Source organism: Hemicordylus capensis, chromosome 4 (assembly GCF_027244095.1).
Source record: "Hemicordylus capensis ecotype Gifberg chromosome 4, rHemCap1.1.pri, whole genome shotgun sequence".
Taxonomy (NCBI): domain Eukaryota; kingdom Metazoa; phylum Chordata; class Lepidosauria; order Squamata; family Cordylidae; genus Hemicordylus; species Hemicordylus capensis.
The window spans coordinates 206,613,987-206,634,102 of NC_069660.1; the positions used below are offsets into that span (position 1 = coordinate 206,613,987).

General features: G+C 42.4%; 1 protein-coding gene across 3 annotated transcripts in view; it reads left to right on the plus strand.

Annotated features, from left to right (window-relative positions):
* Positions 1-15,363, plus strand: part of RIPK1 (receptor interacting serine/threonine kinase 1) — a 37,505-nt gene extending 22,142 nt beyond the window's left edge. For 2 of the 3 annotated variants that reach the window (XM_053251154.1, XM_053251155.1), the window contains exons 7-12: positions 2,945-3,021; positions 3,194-3,284; positions 6,994-7,608; positions 9,131-9,202; positions 13,479-13,625; positions 14,738-15,363. In XM_053251154.1, coding sequence (XP_053107129.1) covers positions 2,945-3,021; positions 3,194-3,284; positions 6,994-7,608; positions 9,131-9,202; positions 13,479-13,625; positions 14,738-15,042 — 1,307 coding nt within the window. In that variant the 3' untranslated portion in view covers positions 15,043-15,363. Of the gene's footprint in view, positions 1-2,944; positions 3,022-3,193; positions 3,285-6,993; positions 7,609-9,130; positions 9,203-11,474; positions 11,689-13,478; positions 13,626-14,737 lie in introns of those variants that run through there. The other variant, XM_053251156.1, reaches the window with a different exon arrangement.
* The last annotated feature ends 4,753 nt before the right edge of the window (positions 15,364-20,116 follow it).

A 20,116-nucleotide genomic window follows, 5' to 3' on the forward strand; every position in this document is an offset into this window, starting at 1 on the left:
GTTCAAATCCATCGGGCAGCAGTGATATAGGAAGATGCTGAAAAGCATCATCTCATACTGTGCGGGAAGAGGCAATGATACCAATAAAAATTGGAAAAAGAAAAAAAGAAAAAAGGAAGAGGCAATGGTAAACCCCTCCTATATTCTACCAAAGACAACTACATGGCTCTGTTGTCACTCTGTTGCAATTGCATTGCAACAGCTGCCATAACAGCATCCTAAGCAGCAAGCATAGCCATAAACTCAAATAGAGCAACTTCAGCCACATTTTGACTGAGTAAATACACCTTGCAGTGCAGATTGCAGAGCAGACCAGAGGAAGGAAGGCACCCAAGTTCTACCTTTGTCAATCTGAAATTCAGCAAAACCAGATAGATATAGCAGCAATAACACAGCATATTATAGTGCTGAGAAAACCACAACATCAAATCTTCCTTGATTCTTTCTTTCCTCCTCTCTTGATGCATCCTCTTCCAGAGAGGCACACAATAAGGGCTCCCTGTGCCTCCCAGACACTTTGAATACAGTTTGAAACTCTCTATCCTTTTACACACACACACACACACACACACACACACACACACACACACCAGCCAATGGGGCAAAGTTGCCCATGACAACATTTGATTTGAATGATAACAAGCCAACAAAGAAACGAGGAGATTGCAAGCCAATCGTGCTAGAAAACCAATCAGCAAAGGAAAAACAATCCTCCAAAATGGCACTTGAAATGTTGAAACGTTTAGATTGAAATGGGATTGTTCTGCTCAAGCTCGAAACACTTGAAACAGCCCATTTTGAGCAGAAATATTTCGTAGTCGAAATGTTCTGTACATTCCTACTGCATACCACTATGACTGTTAGTGCAAAAAGATCCAGGAACAAGAAGTCCAAAGTGATCCCCTGTGTTATTTGTGATAATATTTGTGATGATAATATTATTATTATTATTATTATTATTATTATTATTATTATTATTATTATTATTATTATTAGAAGTGTGACTCTGTTGGTCCTTATGGACCTCTCGGCGGCTTTCAATACTGTCGACCATAGTATCATTCTAGAGCGTCTTAGGGGGTTGGGGGTGGGAGGCACTGCTTTGCGGTGGTTCCGCTCCTACCTCTCGGGCAGGTTCCAGATGGTGTCCCTTGAAGACTGCTGTTCTTCAAAATCTGAACTTTTGTATGGTGTCCCTCAGGGCTCCGTATTGTCTCCGATGTTGTTTAACATCTACATGAAACCACTGGGAGAGATCATCAGGAGATTTTGTGCAGGGTGCTATCAGTATGCTGATGACACCCAAATCTATTTCTTCATGTCAGCATCATCGGGAGAGGGCATAACCTCCCTAAATGCCTGCCTGGAGTTGGTAATGGGCTGGATGAGGGATAACAAACTGAGACTGAATCCAGATAAGATGGAGGTACTCATTGTGCAGGGTCGGAACTCGAGAGACCAGTTTGATCTGCCTGTTCTGGATGGGGTCACACTTCCCCAGAAGGAACAGGTATTCAGTCTAGGGGTGCTTCTGGATCCAAGTCTCTCCTTGGTGTCCCAGGTTGAGACAGTGGCCAGAAGTGCCTTCCATCCGCTTCGGCTGATAGGCCAGCTGCATCCGTTTCTTGAGTTAGACGACCTCAAAACAGTGGTACATCTGCTGGTAACCTCCAGACTGGATTACTGCAATACGCTCTATGTGGGGCTGCCTTTGTATGTAGTCTGGAAACGACAGTTGGTCCAGAATGCGGCAGCCAAGTTGGTCTCTGAGTCATCTTGGAGAGACCATACTACTCCCGTATTGAAGGAGCTACACTGGCTGCCAATATGTTTCTGGGCAAAATACAAGGTGTTGGTTATAACCTATAAAGCCCTAAACAGCTTGGGCCCTGGGTTTTTAAGAGAACGGCTTCTTCGTAATGAACCCCGCCGCCCATTGAGATCATCAGGAGAGGTCCGTCTGCATTTGCCACCGGCTCGTCTGGTGGCTACTCAGGGACGGGCCTTCTCCGTTGCTGCCCCGAGGCTTTGGAATGCGCTCCCTAGTGCAATAAGAGCCTCCCCATCTCTGATATCCTTTAAAAAGTCCTTAAAGATGTATTTCTTCACCCCGGCTTTTAACTGATATTGTTTTGATTGTTTTGAATGTTATTTTTAGAATATTGTTTTAAAATTTTTAAATTGTGTTTTGCGTTTCTTGCTTTTCAATTTTTGTTTTGTTTGTTTTTGTTTTTAATTAATGTTTTACTTTTTAATCTTGTTGTAAACTGCCCAGAGCTGTAAGTTTTGGGCGGTATAAAAATATGATAAATAAATTAAAAATAAATAAATTATGTATCACTACTTCGTAGCCTACTTTTTTTAGAGGTTGAATGAAGGTTTTCTACATGTGAAGTTTAACATTTGTACATCATGTCCCCAATAGTTGTATCAAGGACATCTTTCAGACTTATTGAAATGATTTGTGCATGTCTAAATGTGCAAATTTTGGCTTTTGGATCATGACACATTTTTTACAGTCTGAGTTCCCATCGATGTGCTTGTCTGTAACTGATCATAGCAGTATAGCTATTGGTGATCAAGATGTCACCCACTCAGTCTAACTTTTAGGAGAAAACTGACATATCAAAAAGCATGTTTTATGGGGCTGAAGACATAGCAACATTCCAGAGTAACTTATTTTGTCATGAATACAACCTCAGAGTAAGAGTGTTACAAAGCCAAGTGATCAATGGCTAACAACCAACCTAAATTACTCCTGAGTACTACCACTGAAATTAATGGGGCAAGTTAGTCATAACTATTCATGAATGATTTAGTCTGCATGTCAGCCAGTGTCTCCCATGTCTGCTTTTAATCTCATGTGTGGTGATGACAGCATAATAACATAGTCACACCTTGTTTTCCTCTGCTTTAACTCTATTAACTCTTCAATTTACTACAGAAATCAGTTTGATATACAAGCCATTTTACCAACAGAACCTCGAGAAGTATGTTGAAGATGATGTGAAAAAGATAAAAGTAAGTTCTCGTGTGTGTGGTCAAAATAAGAAAAACATGCCTGCAAGCATATACAATCATGACAATTTCACTCATAAGAATGTTCCTTCCTTAATGGACATCCTGAACTGTATAAAGATGCAAGTTAATTTCTTTCATATAATTTGATCAGGTTTTTTCTTTTGTGTCACAGAGAGTGTATCCTGAACCAAATGAACTTGTAAAAAGGATGCAGTCTCTCCAAGTAGATGCTGTAGCAGAACCACCAAGTAGCACTCGAATAGGTAATCCATTTCAGTTAATTAATAGCTCATTATTTTGTGTTCCTTGCTTTGTCGGATTGGTCACACCAGAAAATTCACATTTTTTAAAATGATTACAAGGATATTTGTGAATGTAAATCCAAAGAGACTCCAGACCACTGAATGATGAGCAGTTTCAGTCTCAAGGCTGGGAAATTTAGGACGAACAAAAGGAAGCACTTCTTCATATAGCACATAATTAGTCTATGGAATTCTCTGCCACAGGATGTGGTGATAAAGTAAGAAATTAGAGGATACACGGACCATAGAAGCAGACCACATACATAGAAAAATATATTTGCACCGTGTATAATAATCTGTTCACACACACACCATGTCAGATAGATCTGCATAAAAGTTATGCCAAAAGGTTTTTTTAACCAAAATTACAATCCAGTAAATCTGATAACATTTACAATTAACCAAATATATGAATGTTTTAACACAAGTATCAATTGAACCTCCTGTAATTGGGTTGGTCACACCAGAAAATTCACATTTTTTAAAATGATGACACAGTTATTTGTGAATGTAAATCCAAAGAGATACCAGACCACTGAATGATAAGAGCAGTTTCAGTCTCATGGCTGGGAAATTTAGGATGAACAAAAGGAAGCACTTCTTCATACAGCACATCATTAGTCTATGGAATTCTCTGCCGCAGGATGTGGTGATGGCCACTAGCTTGGGTGGCTTTAAACAAATTCTTGAAGGAGAAGTCTATCAGTGGCTACTAGTCTGGTGACTATAGGCTACCTCCAGCCTCATAGGCATGATGCCTCTAAATCCCAGTTGCAGGGGAGCAACAGCAGGAGAGAGGGCATGCCCTCACCTCTTGCCTGTGGACTCCTCAGAAGCATCTGCTGGGACTAGACAGGCCTTCAGCCTGATCCAGCAGGGCTGTTCTTATGCTCTAACATCAAAGTATATCATCCTTGGGTATAGTTCAGGCAACAATCTAAACCATGATTTTAGATTATTGTGGTTGCCTGAGGCTCTAGTTCATGTGCTATCCTCCCTTTTCTTCATGGAGAGAAGATCAAAAGCTTTCATTTTTGAGCTAACCACAATTCCTTGTTACTTGGAGAATTGATTTTTTTCAAAATAATTTCGACTTTTGAGACAGAGAACCATTGTTTCATTCTTTTTGCTATGTAAAGTGCTTTTATAATTTTGGGGGAGGTTGAAATACAGTAAATAAATACGCTAAATGATAATAAAAAATAAACAAACCAAGATATCAAACCAGAGTTTGATGCTGGTTTGTTTTAATAAGCCACAGTACAAGGCACAGAACCCCAGGTTCAGACTACTGTAGTGGTGGCTCTCTCCTGTCGCTCCCCTGCAACTCGGATTTAGAGGCATCATCCCCTGAGACTGGGGATGGGGGGAGCTAGGCAGTGCAGGTGATGGGTAGAGCCAGGGATAGTGAGAGGTGGAGCCAATTGTGGACTCCTCTCTCTTCTCTTGCTCTCTCTCCCTCTCTCTCACCAAGGCTGCCTCCCAGTGTTCCCTCCATTTTTTTCCCCATCTCTGTGCGGAATGAGTTTTGTTCTGGGTGGCAGTATCAAGGCTGTGGGCACACATGCATTCAGACCGGAACCTTCCTGATTCAGCCTGAGCGGGATCTAAAATTGACTGAGTGGACATCAAAAGACTTGTGTGCATGCGCACACTTTAGAGGGAACACTGCTGCCTGCCACTCTCTCACACTAACACACCAAGCCCCCCTCTCACCAAGCCGAAGATCAGACTTACAACAGCCAGTGAACTGCTCAAACCAATCTAATTGTTAGGGAGTGTCAGCCTGGCCCTGTCTCCAAATGGCAGTAAAAATGGGTGAAAAAATACAGTTCCTTTTGGTTTCAGGGGCTGTAGCCCCACTGCCCTTACTGGCCAGCCCATCGCCCTTAGACTAATGGGGAACTGTGGTTAGTTTAAATATGAAAGCAGAAATATTTATCTTCTCTTGCTCATGAAGAAGGGTGGGGTGCTCATTTGTAATAATCTAAGCATTTCTGAATTGGACCTTAGCCTGCTTTCAAAAATATGGACACAGGGCCAGTTGTTTTGTTTTGTTTGAAACCAAGTTGTTCTAGTAAGAACTAATCAACCTACTTTCCTTTCTCTGTCGTAGAGACTGGACAAAATTTGGTTCAAATTGAGGTCCACAAGGTAGATCTTTTGCTCTTCAAATGTTCACGTGTCCGCCATCTTGGATCGGGGTGGATGACATCATTACAAACTACACCTCTGAGGTGTCCCTTTGTGCCACTCACTACAACTGTACCAAATTTGGTCCAAATCGATTTAGACAGTCCTCAAGTTAATGCATTTGTGCCTCTAGAATTCATATGTCCCCCATTTTGGATCGGGGTGGGTAACATCATCACAAACTATGCCATTGAGGTGCCACTCACTACAACTGTACCTAATTTGGTTCAAATCAGTTAGAAGTCCACAAGTTAGCCCACTTGCAGCTCAAACATTCACTTGTCCACCATCTTGGGTTTGGGGTGGATGACATCATTACAAACTATGTCATTAAGGTTTCCCCATGTACCCTTAAGCTGTAGCAAATTTGGTTCAAATTGGTTAGGCGATTCACAAGTTAGCCCACTTGCGCATCCGCCATCTTGAATCAGAGTGGATGACATCATCATAGGCTAAGCCATTGAGGTGTGACTGTGTGTCACTCACTACAACTGTACCTAATTTGGTTCAAATTGGTTAGACAGTCCACAAATTAGCCCGCTTGTACCTCAGATGTTCATGTGGCCTACATCTTGAACTGGAGTGGATGGCATCATCACACACCACGCCATTTGGGCATCCCTATGTGCCCCTACATCTGGAGGAAATCTGGTTCAAATCAGTTAGGCAGTTCATAAGTTAGCCCAGTTGCACCTCAAAAGTTTACCTGTCTAGCATCTTGAATTGGTGTGGATGACTTCATCACAAACTATGCCATTAAGCTGTCCCTGTGTGTCACTCCCTGCAACTGTACCCAATTTGGTTCAAATGGGTTAGATAGTCTACAAATTAGCCGACTTGCGCATCAGACATTCATACGACCACATCTTGGATTGGGGTGGATGACATTATCACAAACTATGCCATTAAGGTGTTCCTATATGTCCTTACAGCTGTACCAAACTTGGTTCAAATCAGTTGGGCAGTTTACAAGTTAGCCCACTTGCACCTCAAAAGTTTACACATCCACCATCTTGAATCAGGGAGGGACTATATCGTCACAAACTATGCCATTGAGGTGTCCCTATGTGTTCCTACAACTGTACCCGATTTGGTTCATATTGGTCCAGGCGTTGTGAAGTTGAAGTGGGGGGCACACGGACAGACACACACAGAAAGCCGGGTGATCTTGGCTTTTTAGCCTACTGGAAAGTAGGCTAAAAAGCAACCTAAAGGGTTTGGTACAACTTCATGATTAATCTTGCTTGGAGAAAGGTCAGTAAGAAAGTACTTCTCAAACCTAATAGTGAGCATCAATTACACCTTTGCAAAACCATCAGTCAAATGTGTTTTAATAGTTTGATTTTAATTGTTAATTTGTTTTAATTGTTTTTATCATGTTGTGAACCGCCCTGAGCCATTTTTGGAAGGGCGGTATATCAATCAATCAATCAATCAGATAAATAAATAAATAGATAAATTCGCTTCTACCCTACAGACCAGCCTGGTTCCCTACACAGCTCTCATGGTCTTGTGACCAACAATGTGGATGAAGCCATGTTTGCAGCTTGTCCAGAAAATGAACCTGTTGAGAGCTGTGAAACTTCCTTTGAGCCTGTTGAGACGCTAGAGAGAAAACTGCAGGATGAGCTGAACTACCACGTCTATGGAAGCCGCTTGGATAAACCAGAATCCCATTCTGTGCCATACAGTGCTGAAATGAGAGAGGAAGAGAGAAGAAGGAAGGTCTCTTATGATCCATTTGCAAAGACTTCTGCTGCTCCACGGGTGCAAGAGTCGTACCTGAGAGCTGCGAACTCGGGATTAAATGCCATTCATTACAAAAGCAGCAACATGGCCCATCGCAATCCTCTACAGCAGCCATCACTAGCTGGGGCAACTCCAGAAAGGGAGCATTTACTATTGGATCAATATGCTTTCTGTGGGACAGGATCTGCAAATCTGAGTACATCACTGAGTGCAAATGATCTCTATGAATCAAGTTCAGCTAATACCTCTAACTTCAGTAAGCCACCTGTGCCTGAATCTGGTGCAGATAATCAATTCAAGCCACCTAAACCTTGTTTCTCCAAAAGCCTAAGCACAGAAAATGGTAAGTGAGCTGCTTGGGACTGGGGTGCAGGTGGGGCGGGGGAATCAAATAACATAAATTGGCTGTTTGCTCTTTTTTACCTTTACAATTTCTACTGTAATTGGAAGTGGCGGTGCCCCAGTGGTAGGGTGCATTCTTCACATGCAGAAGGTCCCAGGTTCAACCCCCAACATCTCCCAGTAGGACTGGGAAAGACCTCTGTCTGAAACCCTGGAGTGCTGCTGTTAGTGTAGACAGTGCTGAGCTAATGGACCTTCCGTATCTGAAGGACAAATAAAGCAAGTCCATTGCTTACATTACGTGCATTTTTGAATCCTTCATCCCATCCACCCTGAGTAACTGAAGTATAACATCAATTCATAATTTGATAAGTGAACCTTTAGACCAGGCCTGCTCAACTTCGGCCCTCCTGCAGATGTTGGCCTACAATTCCCATAATCTCTGGCTATTGGCTGCTGTGGCTGAGAATTATGGGAGTTGTAGTCCAAAAACAGCTGGGGGGCCTAAGTTGAGCAGGCCTGCTTTAGACATACAGGATAGAAACTGGTAACCTAATCATCTGGTATAGACAGAAATGAATTAAAACTTGTGATTCTAATTCTAGCTTATCAACAAGTTTTTCTTGCTGGCCTACCCCTATTAGTAATTTGTGGACTCAAAAACAACTGAACTAACCTTTGGTAAAGATTGTCTGGTTGATCACTTGGAGGTGAATCTTATTTGACACAGGTAGCTGTTTATAAGCCTGGTACATGATGTAATAGGAGTTAGGTTTTCTCATTTGTCTACTGAAAACACCACTTAGATAATCATTTTAGCACTGTACAGATAATTATCTGAACAGAAGTAGAGAGTGGTGTGAGATCACACACCCTCGGGCCCCACTCCTACTCTGTACAAGTATTTACCCAAATAGAAGGACTCTAAATTTAAGATGACCCCCTTTATAAAAAAATAATAAAAAAATCAGGTACCTGTGTTTACTGGAAGCGGAATGGAAGCGGAATCTTAAATTGACAACACACACAGACACCCGCCTGCCAATTTCAACTTGTGGGGGAACTAGTCTTGGATTCAGGTAAATAGAAAACTGCAGGATGAGCTGAACTACCACATTTATGGAACTCAGCACAATGTCTAAACAGCCTCGATGCATACAAACTTTCTCTGCATAGGCTCCAGCTGCATGTTCGGTGAACATGTGAACAGGCAGGGTCCCCAATTGCACACCTACATGTGTTTGGGGACCTTGCCTGCTCAAAGATCCCCTGGTCATGCAGATGGAGCCCACACAGAGGCAGTTTGTATGCATGTAGATTTGTTCAGAGCATAGACTGGCTTTTTGCAGAGGGCAGGAGTAGCTACTGTGAGTAGGCACAATCATGTTCCCCATTCTACATGTGTCCTAATGTCCAAATAGTACTAACAGTTGAACACTATTAACAATGTTTTTGTACTGTTAAAAATGTATGGTTTCAAGGACTGTAACTGCTGTATAAATATGATACAATTTATGGTTTAGATCCAGTGGAGTCTGTCCCTTTTAGGAAGACAAACTTTGCACAACCTTCTTCTGCACTCAAAAAAAGTACAGGTAAAGCCACTCATATTTTCTTAAAATGGGGACAAAAGACTTTCTCAATATGAACAGTCTGAAACTATCCAGAGTCTTAGGGTGATAAAGTTTCTAGATTAATTTTGTTATTCTTCAGATACTGTCATAGCTTCTAAATCTTATCAGTAGTCTATAGGGCCCAGGGGTGTAAAAATGTGCTGGTCAGTACCATCCAGAGTGAATAAACAAAATGGAGTTATTGTTGTTTTTAACAGCCTGATAGAATTATTAGCTATGATGGCCTGTGATGATGAGTGATTTTCACACACACACACACACACACACCCAAACTAGTTAATTATGGGTTTTTTAAAAAATCAAAGACTTCAGAAGGGATGTTCAGAGATAACAACAATGTACCACACCACAAAAACATAGCAGGAGGTCACAAGATAGAGCAAGGGCAAAGATTCAACATTCATCTGATAAAACAAATATTGTAGCCTTTCGTCTTGAACATTTCAAATGTCGTTTGTGTAGCTGTAAGAACACAGATGTAAACAAGTTATGCTCCATAATCTGTACCAAAGAGCCACCTTGCCGTGACTTCCCACACCAGCACATTTGCCATGCTAATTGTCAAACTTTTGTTGGTGGGTAAAACTGCCCAATCCAGTTTCCAGACATTCCCAGCCCAGGTGGGGCAAAGCAGTATTTGAGGCAGAGAGTAATGACAATGTCTTTCATGATTACCCAAAAACACGTTTTCAAGAAAACTTCATAGTTAAAATTTGGTGGAGGGGTTTGTGTGTGTGTGTGTGTGTGGTGGATTCATGGCAACATACTAAGATCATAAGTGTTATCATGGAATAACTTTCTCTTTCGTCTTCCATTGTCCATCACTTCACATCGAAAATATTGCATCTGTAAAGTTGTTTGGCCACTGTACAGTCACTGTTGCTTGTTAAGTGGTTTTGGCTATTTCCCACCCCTCACATAATAAGAGGTGTGTGTGTGTGTGTGTGTGTGTGTGTGTGTGTGTGTGTGTGTGTGTGTGAGAGAGAGAGAGACTCATTATCAAAGGCCACAACATCTAATAATTTTACTAGGGCATAGCCTTGAAAAACAAACAAACACCCTATTTAATCACTCCAGATGGTACTGACCAGCTCTTCTGGCCCATAGACTACAAGTTTGTGTTTCAGAAATGCTGTTACTTTTATGAATGTCCACAAAGGAACAAGTCATTTTATAGCATGCTTAGGTAGTAGCACTCATTCCAAGTCTGACTGCAAGCGGGAGGGGGGAAAGATCATATATAGCCACCTCACATTTTGGGGATGTTGGTGGGAAGGAGCCTTGAGGAGCAGAATCCATAGGGGGAAATAGATTGTTCCACTGGACCACACTACCATCAATCAACACTTCTACCTTAACTGCATCAATGGAGGTGGAAGATCAGCTCTTATAGTGCAGAATAAACACAAACCTTGATTTAAGAGAGAACAGAGGAGATCTCATGATGAGTCTCACAATCAGTGAGACGTGCTGGAAAGGGGCTTGCGGGGAGAGCGGGCTTATCCCCACAGACAATCTAGGCAGCAGCCTGGGCAGCCACCAGATTGGTCACCCACATGACTGCTGGCTCCGTGTGAGTGCAGGGGGCATGCTGGAGAGCCTCCCAGCCAGGGGTCTCCTTATGTGTTGCCGCGGCGCGGCAATACACTATCAGGAAGCCTGGGTTAGTGGAGCACTTGCTCCGCTAGTCTAGGCTAAGGGGAGGGCTACTTTGGCAGGCTAGTCGCCAGGGAACCACCGGGCTCACCTGCGAGCCCACTGGTTCTCACGATGACTGGAAAGTGGGCTAAGCTCCCTTAGCCCGCTTTCCAGTGATCATGAGAATACCTTCGATGTCTCTTCTCTGCATCGTCTTAGAGAGCATATACTTCATTTTTTGCTTCCTCTGGAGACACATATGCATACCCAGCAGTCTTAGGCAAAATAAGTGTGTTTGCATAAATGCTAATTATCTACTTAATTTATTCTGATCACAGATTGAGGTATCTTTGGTGCAGGATTTGGATTTTTGGAGGGTCACAGAGTACGAATAGCATATGCTGGGCCCTTCAGGCTGCTTCTTCCACCTGACTTCTCCACTGGGAGAGTGTTATCATGCCAAAGAGTGTTATCATGCCATATTACAGAGCTCGAAGAACTTTGGCCAGCCTGACCCAAGACTCATGAGATCACAGTTGGGTGCACTTATGTTCATCAAACAAGGTCCAAACTATGTTCTCTGTTTGATTTAAAGGCCTGGTCCTCACAACATTTTTGAAGTGCTGACCATATCAGGGAGTCTCCATTATGGGTTCCTTTGGGAAGGGGCATGTTTATCGATCCTACAGACGTAACTGAGTCAAAGTTAGACCAGCAAAGGTTTGCTGCTTCAACACATGCTGAAGAACTGTTGGAGCATTGACTAGACTAGTCACCCACCTAAGAAGTAAACACAGTTGTGTGAACCTATCCTGAGAAGGTACAAGCAGAAACTGTACCTTTCTTTGTTTATGTAACTTAATTTATAACCAACAAATCCAGCTGTAGCTACTACCACTGCTGCTACTACTATGAATATTTATATACTGCTTTCCAACGCAAGTGCTCAAAGCAGTTTACACACACAAGCAAATTATAAGTAAATAAGAAGGTTCCCTGTCGCAAAAGGGCTCATAATCTAAAAGGAAATATAAGGTAGACACCAGCAACAACCCCTGGAAGGATTCTGTGCTGGGGTTGGAAAGAGACAGATGCTTTCCCCCTGCTAAATCGGTTGCTTCCCCACTTCTTTGGAACTCTCTTCCCCTCCAGATTCATTTAGCTCCTTCCTTATTGATCTTCAAATCTCTATTGAAGACTTTTTGTTTTTGCCAGGCTTTTAAATTTTTAATTTAGAATGTAATTTTTAATGTTGCCTTGTTTGCATGTTTTTTGTGCACTGCCCAGAGTCTTTGGAGTGGGCGGTATATTAAATGTTTCAAATAAATAAATAAATAGAGAAGAGTCATTACTTTAAAAGGTGTCTCTTTGCTCAGTTAGTGGGGGTTGTGCTTGCTCTTCCTTTAGGATATAATAAAATTGCTCTATTTTATGCAAGTGGATTCCAGTGTAAGTCTTTGAAGAAAATACTTGGAAAGCAAATTTATTTTTTATGGTCTTTTCATACCTTATGTTCTTTGCAGGGGAGAGGTTATAATAAGGCCAGATCTCTTTTACTCCAACAGATTGCTGCTAGGAGGTTTTGCTCCTTACATCACCTGGGGCTGCTGTCACTATATGTGGCATTGTATTTTCCCAAACAGAGGAAAGCATGTTCACTGCTCTGATTTAATGTGTTTCCCTTGGCCCTCCTGGATGGAGAGTTTAATGATATGCCATATCAAGAGTGTCTGTGAAAGTGAAGAAACTGAAAATGTTGCCCATGTATTACTGCTGTGCAGTTTTTATATAGACGAAAGAGCTAGGTTTAATTATACCCTTTCTTGGCAAAACTGCATGCTGCCTTTTAATCATGGATTCTGTTAGTCCATATGTAACTGAGTTGGTAGCTAAATTTGTATGTTCAAGCCATTAGAATTCATAATGTCTTGATTCAGCTCTGGTTTCATTTTAAACTGCCAGAGGTTTGTTTCATTTATTTTTTAACTCATACTGTTATTTGTTTGTTTGTTTATTTATTATTACATTTATATCCCGCTCTTCCTCCAAGGAGCCCAGAGCGGTATACATGGTTATGTTTTTCTTCACAACAACCCTGTGAGGTAGGTTAGGCTGAGATATGTGCGACTGGCCCAGAGTCACCCAGTGACTTTCATGGCTGAGGGGGGATTTGAATCATGAATAATGTTGATGATGAATACAAACACAGTACAGAAATAATGCATTCCTTGTGGTATTATGACTTTTCTATTTTACATGTTAAAACATCACTGGCTGACATACTGCACAACACTCCTGTCTGCCTAGCAGTGGAGCATTTCACAGTTGTGTAAGAATGCTCCCGCACAAGATGCTAACCCTGAGCAAATGTAGTGAAATAGAGGGCAATTGGAAATAATGACTATGTAGACTGTAGTGTCTTGCGCAAGAGCAATATTGCACAAGTGCGGAAATGCTCCAATGCTAGGCAGGAGGGAGCATTGTGCAGCCACTGATTAGAAAATGCTTCACTTGTACTGCTTCCACCCTGATTTTACCCATGTGGTTGCACGCTTCTTTTATTGATTTTTTCTTCTCTTTTTAATTTTCTTGTATACAGAAGAATCAGCACAATACAACATATTTAACAGTAGTGGAATTCAAATAGGGTCCTACAATCATATGGAAATTAAAGATCAGTCTCTCCAGATAAGCAGTACACCAGCACATACGCAATACAATTGTGCAGAGTACAGGAAGCTATTTGGTAAGTAGAAAAACAAGCCTGTTCAAATACTTCAAGTTTGCTCCCACATCTCCAATTAAGGGTGACAGAGATTTAGTTCTCTGGGCAGAAAACTCATCTATCCAGGCCGGATATTTAAGGCCAAACACTTGTAGCAGATTTACCTGTAGGAACAGATGTCTATGACCTCCACAAAACACAGACCTTCCAGCGAGATTTTAGGAGTCTTTGCCTGCCGATTCCGGTACTCTAGAAAGGGTTTCTGGGCTCTCCTAGTGCTAAGTAGATGCCCTCTAGGCCCTGGGGGTAGACCTTGCCACTACGGCATAGGTAGGTCCCTTGGCAAGTGGTCCCAGCCAGGAGCCCCAACACTTGTTTTCACTTTTACATCAATTGCATCTTCACAGAATTCTTGTGAAGTTTATATCTACCGGTTTGTTTGTTTTTTAATCTTTGTTAACCTTTTATACTTTTGTAATAAAAACTGGAAAGGAAAGCAAGGCAGAGCCAATGCCAAACCAACTAAGAGGCAAGCCTCACAAGGTAGTGAAGAAAATAGTGCGTCATAAATTATTTACAAAAAGTTCCAGTTTTCTATTATTGTACCTCATGTGTTACAAGTATAATAGTACTTTGTCAGAGGCAATAGTCCCGTCTTGTGACATTTCTGTCTCTTTTGGAAGAGCACTTGTCCAAGACGAGTACATGCTACATACATGCTACACTGTGCTCCTTGAAGGCAGAGCCGGATAACAACAGCGATGGGGGTTGGTTATAGGGAAATGTTGAATTGGAATTTTCCCCATGCAAATTTCCCCTCATTTGCATAAAATTGCATTATTTTCCCCAAAAGAATTACTATACAAATTTTCCTGATGTCCTAAATCAGATTGTGATCTTTTGACCTACAAACAAACAAAAAATCCAACACCTCCACCATCTTAATTTTTGCTCATTGTATCTTTTAGAAATAGAAAAATTTCCATGGAAAAATAAAGTATGCAAAATTTTTCATATATCTGGATACAAATTTTATAATAAGTAAATGGTTATATCACTGTCCCTGGGAAAAGAGGAAATGCATCCAGTCATAAATGATATAATCATACCTCCTTTTCCTTTTCTGCCACCAGTCAGCACTACTCTCATTTCTGATCTGCACCTCAACCTTGTGAGAGACAACTTGGCTAAACACTGGAAACATTGTGCTCGCAAACTGGGCTTCACTGACCCAGAGTTGGATGAAATTGACCATGACTATGAACGGGATGGACTAAAAGAAAAAGTGTACCAAATGTTTCAGAGGTGGCTGATGAAGGAAGGCAGTAAAGGAGCTACCGTGGGAAAGCTGTCCTCAGCCCTTTATGCTTGCAAGAGGATAGACCTCCTGAACGCTCTTGTAAAAATAAATCAAGAGTCTGAAATTAGTAACAAATGAAAACTGAAAAAGCAGTAGAATCCAACTCATTTGGAGAGAGTGTTCTACAGGAGGCCACATGGATATTTTGCTCTGCAACGTGATAGCCATTTTAAATGCCTTGATGCTGTCAGAAGAGAAGACTGTTCTGCATGCAGAATAATGAAGGTTCAGAGATGGATTTTTGCTACTTACATTTTAATAACTGCCATGCTCTCCAAGGCTAAAAAGATCAAGACCAAGGCTAAAAAGATCCTTGGGCTGAAATTTATTTTTAGAATCATCATCAGATTATTAATCCATTTGTATAATTTTAATTAAAAAAAATAGAAATGCACACAAGACTATTCTCCTGAGGTCATTATAAGTACGTAACTGATCATTTCTTAGAAACAAAATGACAGTGCATATAAATCTTAGAGTGATTTGTTTACTTTCATATCTGTGAAAACAACAGATTATAAGAAACAAAACAAGATGAAGAATTCTGACTTGCTACTAGTAGGATTTACGCAGGTCATATCTGGAGGGAACACGTTGGCAGGGAATGATGTATATTTTGAGTTATTTCCTTTCACTCTGCACATGCCACCCTGTTGCTCCCTTCCTCTCAATCTCCCTATAGATGACAGGCAGGACACACATGTGGGTGTGCTACTCTATCACTAGCCAGAGAAAATAACAGAGTGATGTTCAAGAGTGATGTTTTACTACCAGATAACTGCCTAGAGCAGAGATTCCCATCTTTCATCCCTTGATGCTATTGGACTCCAATTCCCATCAATCCCCAGACACAATGGCTTTTGGCTATGTCTGTAGACCCAGGGCTTTTGGCTATGTCTGTAGACCCAGGGCTTTTGGCTATGTCTGTAGACCCAGGCCCTAGATCATCAGTAGCAGGGGTCTCAAACTGCAGCCCTTCAGCTTCTGTTGGACTACAATCCCCATCTTCCCCAGTCACAATGGCCAGTAGCTAAAGCTGAGAGTTGCAGGTCATCTGAGAACTGAGGGCCTGCAGGAGCACCACAGTGACCTAAAGGGCAGGCTTTATAGAGAGCAGTTCATTTGCTACTACAGAAGGAGGGGCTTCTCTTTGGCAAATACACTTGTGTTGTTCTGAAATGGCAAAGCTTTGGAACAGCAAGTGTGAAAGGGAGATAAGGAAAGCAAGGTTCAAAGAACCTCGGCAAAAGCACAGAGGAGCAGGCAATGAGCAATGCTAAGAGCAAGGCCTGGGAATGTAAGCAACAATATGTGTCAATGCCAGCACTCACTTGGAAAGTCTGCTTCTCCAGGTTGGCATCAGGGGTGTAACTATCATTAGGCAAGGGGAGGCAGTTGACTTGGGGCCCCACTGCCTCAAGGGGCCCCCCAGAGGCACATCACATGACTCCCCACCCGCCCATGTTGCAACCCCTATGAATTATGTTGAGTCTCTTGGAGATGGGCAGGAGCAGAGAGTAAAAAAACTAGATTCAATGTGAACTAGATATTCACCATATTCATAATGAGGATATGAGTGTGAGTGCATGATATATTGTGAAGTGTGTTTGTGTGTGTGTATCAGTGAGGGGCCCATTTTAAAATCTTTTCTCTGGGCCCCCCTCCAACTTTGCTACGCCCCTGGTTGGCATTTTACCATTGTTAATGGAACTGCCCCAGGGTGATTGGTGAACACCCCTAAATTTGTGTTCGGGCTTGTATGGGGAAATTAGCTCAGAAAAGAACAGTTCCACATTAGATTAAAGTTGCACAAAGTTGTGGACCCAGGAAATAATTGGACTGAGGCAAGGTTTAAATTTCAATAATTAAAAGAAAGTTTGTATTGTAGGGAGAGGTACAGCTGAAAGAAAGGAGTGGTTAAAGCAATTCTATTAAAAATATGTACAACTGCAAAGAGGCGTTTTAAAACTTAAAGTCCTAATTGTATGAATTCCCAGGCAGGCAAGAGAAAGGCTTTAGAGAGGTTGGTGGCTGTATTTAAGAAAAGGGAATAGAGTTGGGCCCAGCGAGGGGCAAATATTCATATCACCTGATCTGGATGAAGAAACCTCAGGGCTCCTGGAACAACTGAAGGACCATATTCCTCAGGGACAGCGCAGAGGCAAGGGCAAGAAGGTTGGAGGGGTTGGTCGATAGAGGTGAATCCACGAGGGTGCTTCCTCCATGGAACCAGCTTCCTATGTTAGCCAGGAAGATCAGGCTAGGCAAGAAAGCTGATCTGGAGGCTGGCACGAAGAACTGGACACAGCCCGGTGTTATGGCCTGTAAGCAGTACATCGCCCAAGCAGCTGGTGACTCCAAGGCAGATGGTATGCAAAGAGCACACTGGACTGGCTCATGAAATTGGGCCTTGATATACCCAAGAACATATCCTGGGGCCACAATCCTGTTGCCCTTCTTTGCTGAATAGGTGTGTTGGGTGGAACCTGCAAAGATTCCATTGTTGCTGATTGCTCTTCCTGAATGTTACAATGTGGGAATTGCTGAGGTACGCCAAGGCTGATTGTCATGACAATAGAGTGCATGGAAATCCCTAATAATCCAATCAGTACTTTTAATGGGTGCATCACGGATAAGGTCCTTATCGCTGACTCAACTTCTTTTGTGAGGGGGGAGAGTTACCTCTGGGAATTTTATCTGTGTTCTTCCTGCTGAGCTAATTGGCACATTCGCTTGCTGCTATCCTTTACGAAAAGAGGGGAGGGGCTGAGACAGTTCTGAGTGCAGAGTGGCCTTGGCTGGAAGTTAACTTGCTTTAGTTAACTTCTGGGGTCTACTTAGAGTATCCCAATATAGGGAGGGTGTGCATCTGACCCCCCCCTTTCCAATTTGCTTGTTAGGAGCCAAATCTAGGGGCAACTGGCCCACTGTCAACTAAGTGACCTGTCCCCATGTGCCACAAATGGAAAGCTCACAAGGCTGTGAGGCTCCTGAGCATGTCAAGAGTGAGATCTCCAAGCTTGGAGACTCAAACACAAGTGGGGTGGGGGATTCAGGGAGCAAAAAAACATTGCTAGCAACACCATTAGCCAGCCAGTTTTGTTTACCTGTCGCCTGGAACTGGGCCAACACATCAACACCAGGGACCAGAAGCGACAGACACAAACACTCCCATGTATCCCTAATATGCTGCACCTTTGGGGGATTGTGGCTCTACGCGTGTGGGGGTCATACCCTGCTTACCACTCTGACACACTGCTAATGGGGGGAGGGGTTGTTCCCCAAACTGGAGAAGTTAATAACTTTGTGGACTGAGAATGATGTTCTTATCTCTCCCTCCCTTTATCAAGCCTCTGCTGCCACAATCTGCTGCCTCTTCACACTTAGGTTTGTGTCCTGACAACCCCTTAGTAGTATAACTGAGGGCTGTGTGGGGAGAAGTATAACTCACAGGACACTGAGTGAACTTTGAAATAAAACAAAGTCTAGTTTATTTATGTAAGTAGCTTAAAGGTTTCTCTCTGCCAAGGCAGGGTTTTACACGCATAATGGTTTCAAGAACAATGTTTCAAACTTAGTACTTTAAAAGAGGCTAGAATTGTAAGTTACTTAGGTGCTGGTGTTGGATACAAGTGTTCCCTGACTCCTAGCCCTTTTACTGGAAACAACCATCCTGGTTGAAGATCCATGTGTATAAACCATACACATCCAGCATTCATACACGAGAGTCACGCTTGCTAACTGGAGGTGTTCAATGATGTGCACAACTTACTACCCACCGCCCAATATCCAACCCACCGACCCAGAGACCTTCCCTAGGGATCCTATCCCTAGCCTTAACTGTCCCTAACTGGCTCTGTGAGCTACCATTTAACTGCCACACTCTGCTCCATTCTAAAGCCCCTTCCTCACGAATCCCACTTGGAGGGCGTTTTCTTGAGTTTCAAAAGCTGCCAACCACCACAAAGCTGCTTTGGGAGTCTTTGTTTGTTTGTTTATTTAACATATTTCTATACGTCCAAAACATGCATCTCTGGGTGGTTTACAATTAAAATCATTTAAACATTGAAATCAGTTAAAACTCAACATTAAAAGTATTACAACTATAAATCTAATTACAAGCCTGGATGAATAAATATGTCTTCAGTGCCTTTTTAAAAGTTTTAAAAGTGAGATGGGGAGGCTCTTATTTCAACAGGGGGAGCATTCCAAAGCCCAGGGACAGCAATGGAGAAGCCTCTGCAGAAAGGCCCGGAGAAGTCTTGGCGGGGGGGGAAATTCCCAGCAGTTCAGCCTTATCAGTGTTTACCTGGAAGCGAGTCCCAGTTTTCTTTGTCCCAATAGACAAACTTGGTACAAACTGAAATCTGTCTCACATCTAAAGTAAAAGGTAAAGTGTGCCGTCGAGTCGGTCTCGACTCCTGGCGACCACAGAGCCCTGTGGTTTTCTTTGGTAGAATACAGGAGGGGTTTACCATTGTCTCCTCCCATGCAGGATGAGAAGATGCCTTTCAGCATCTTCCTCTATCGCTGCTGCCTCCAATAGGTGTTTCTCATAGTCTGGGAAACATACCAGCCAGGGTTCAAACCAGAATCTCTGGCTTGCTAGTCAAGTCATTTCCTTGCTGCGCCATTAAGTGGCCCCGTCTCACATCTAGCATAGGCTAAATCTGAAGTCTACAGAAAGCCTCTTGAGCCCCTTAAGATGGTTACAAACCAGAAACTTCAGGGTTTTTATTTGTTTATTTGCATTGTTAAATTTCGATACCACTTTTCATTAAAACAATCTCAAGGCAGTTCACACAAAAGTTAAAACAAGACGACAAAAATTATACAGTTCGAATATCAGCTAGCCTATAAAAATACAGATCTGATTAAAAGATTTTTTTTAAAAAACAAGCACTATATAACCATAAAAGATACAAAGCAGCAGCAATAGGAACAATAATATAAAAGCCTGGGTAAAAAGCCAAGATTCCACACGCTTTCTAAAAACTCTGATGGAGACTGAGGAGTGGATGGCATTCCATTCTGGGGGCAACACCTGAAAAGACCCTGTCCCGTGTGCAGGACAGCCGAGTCTCCCTCATTGCCGGCACCTGGAGCAGAGCCCCCCCGCCCGGCCCAATCTCATCAAAGTGGGGGCCAGCAA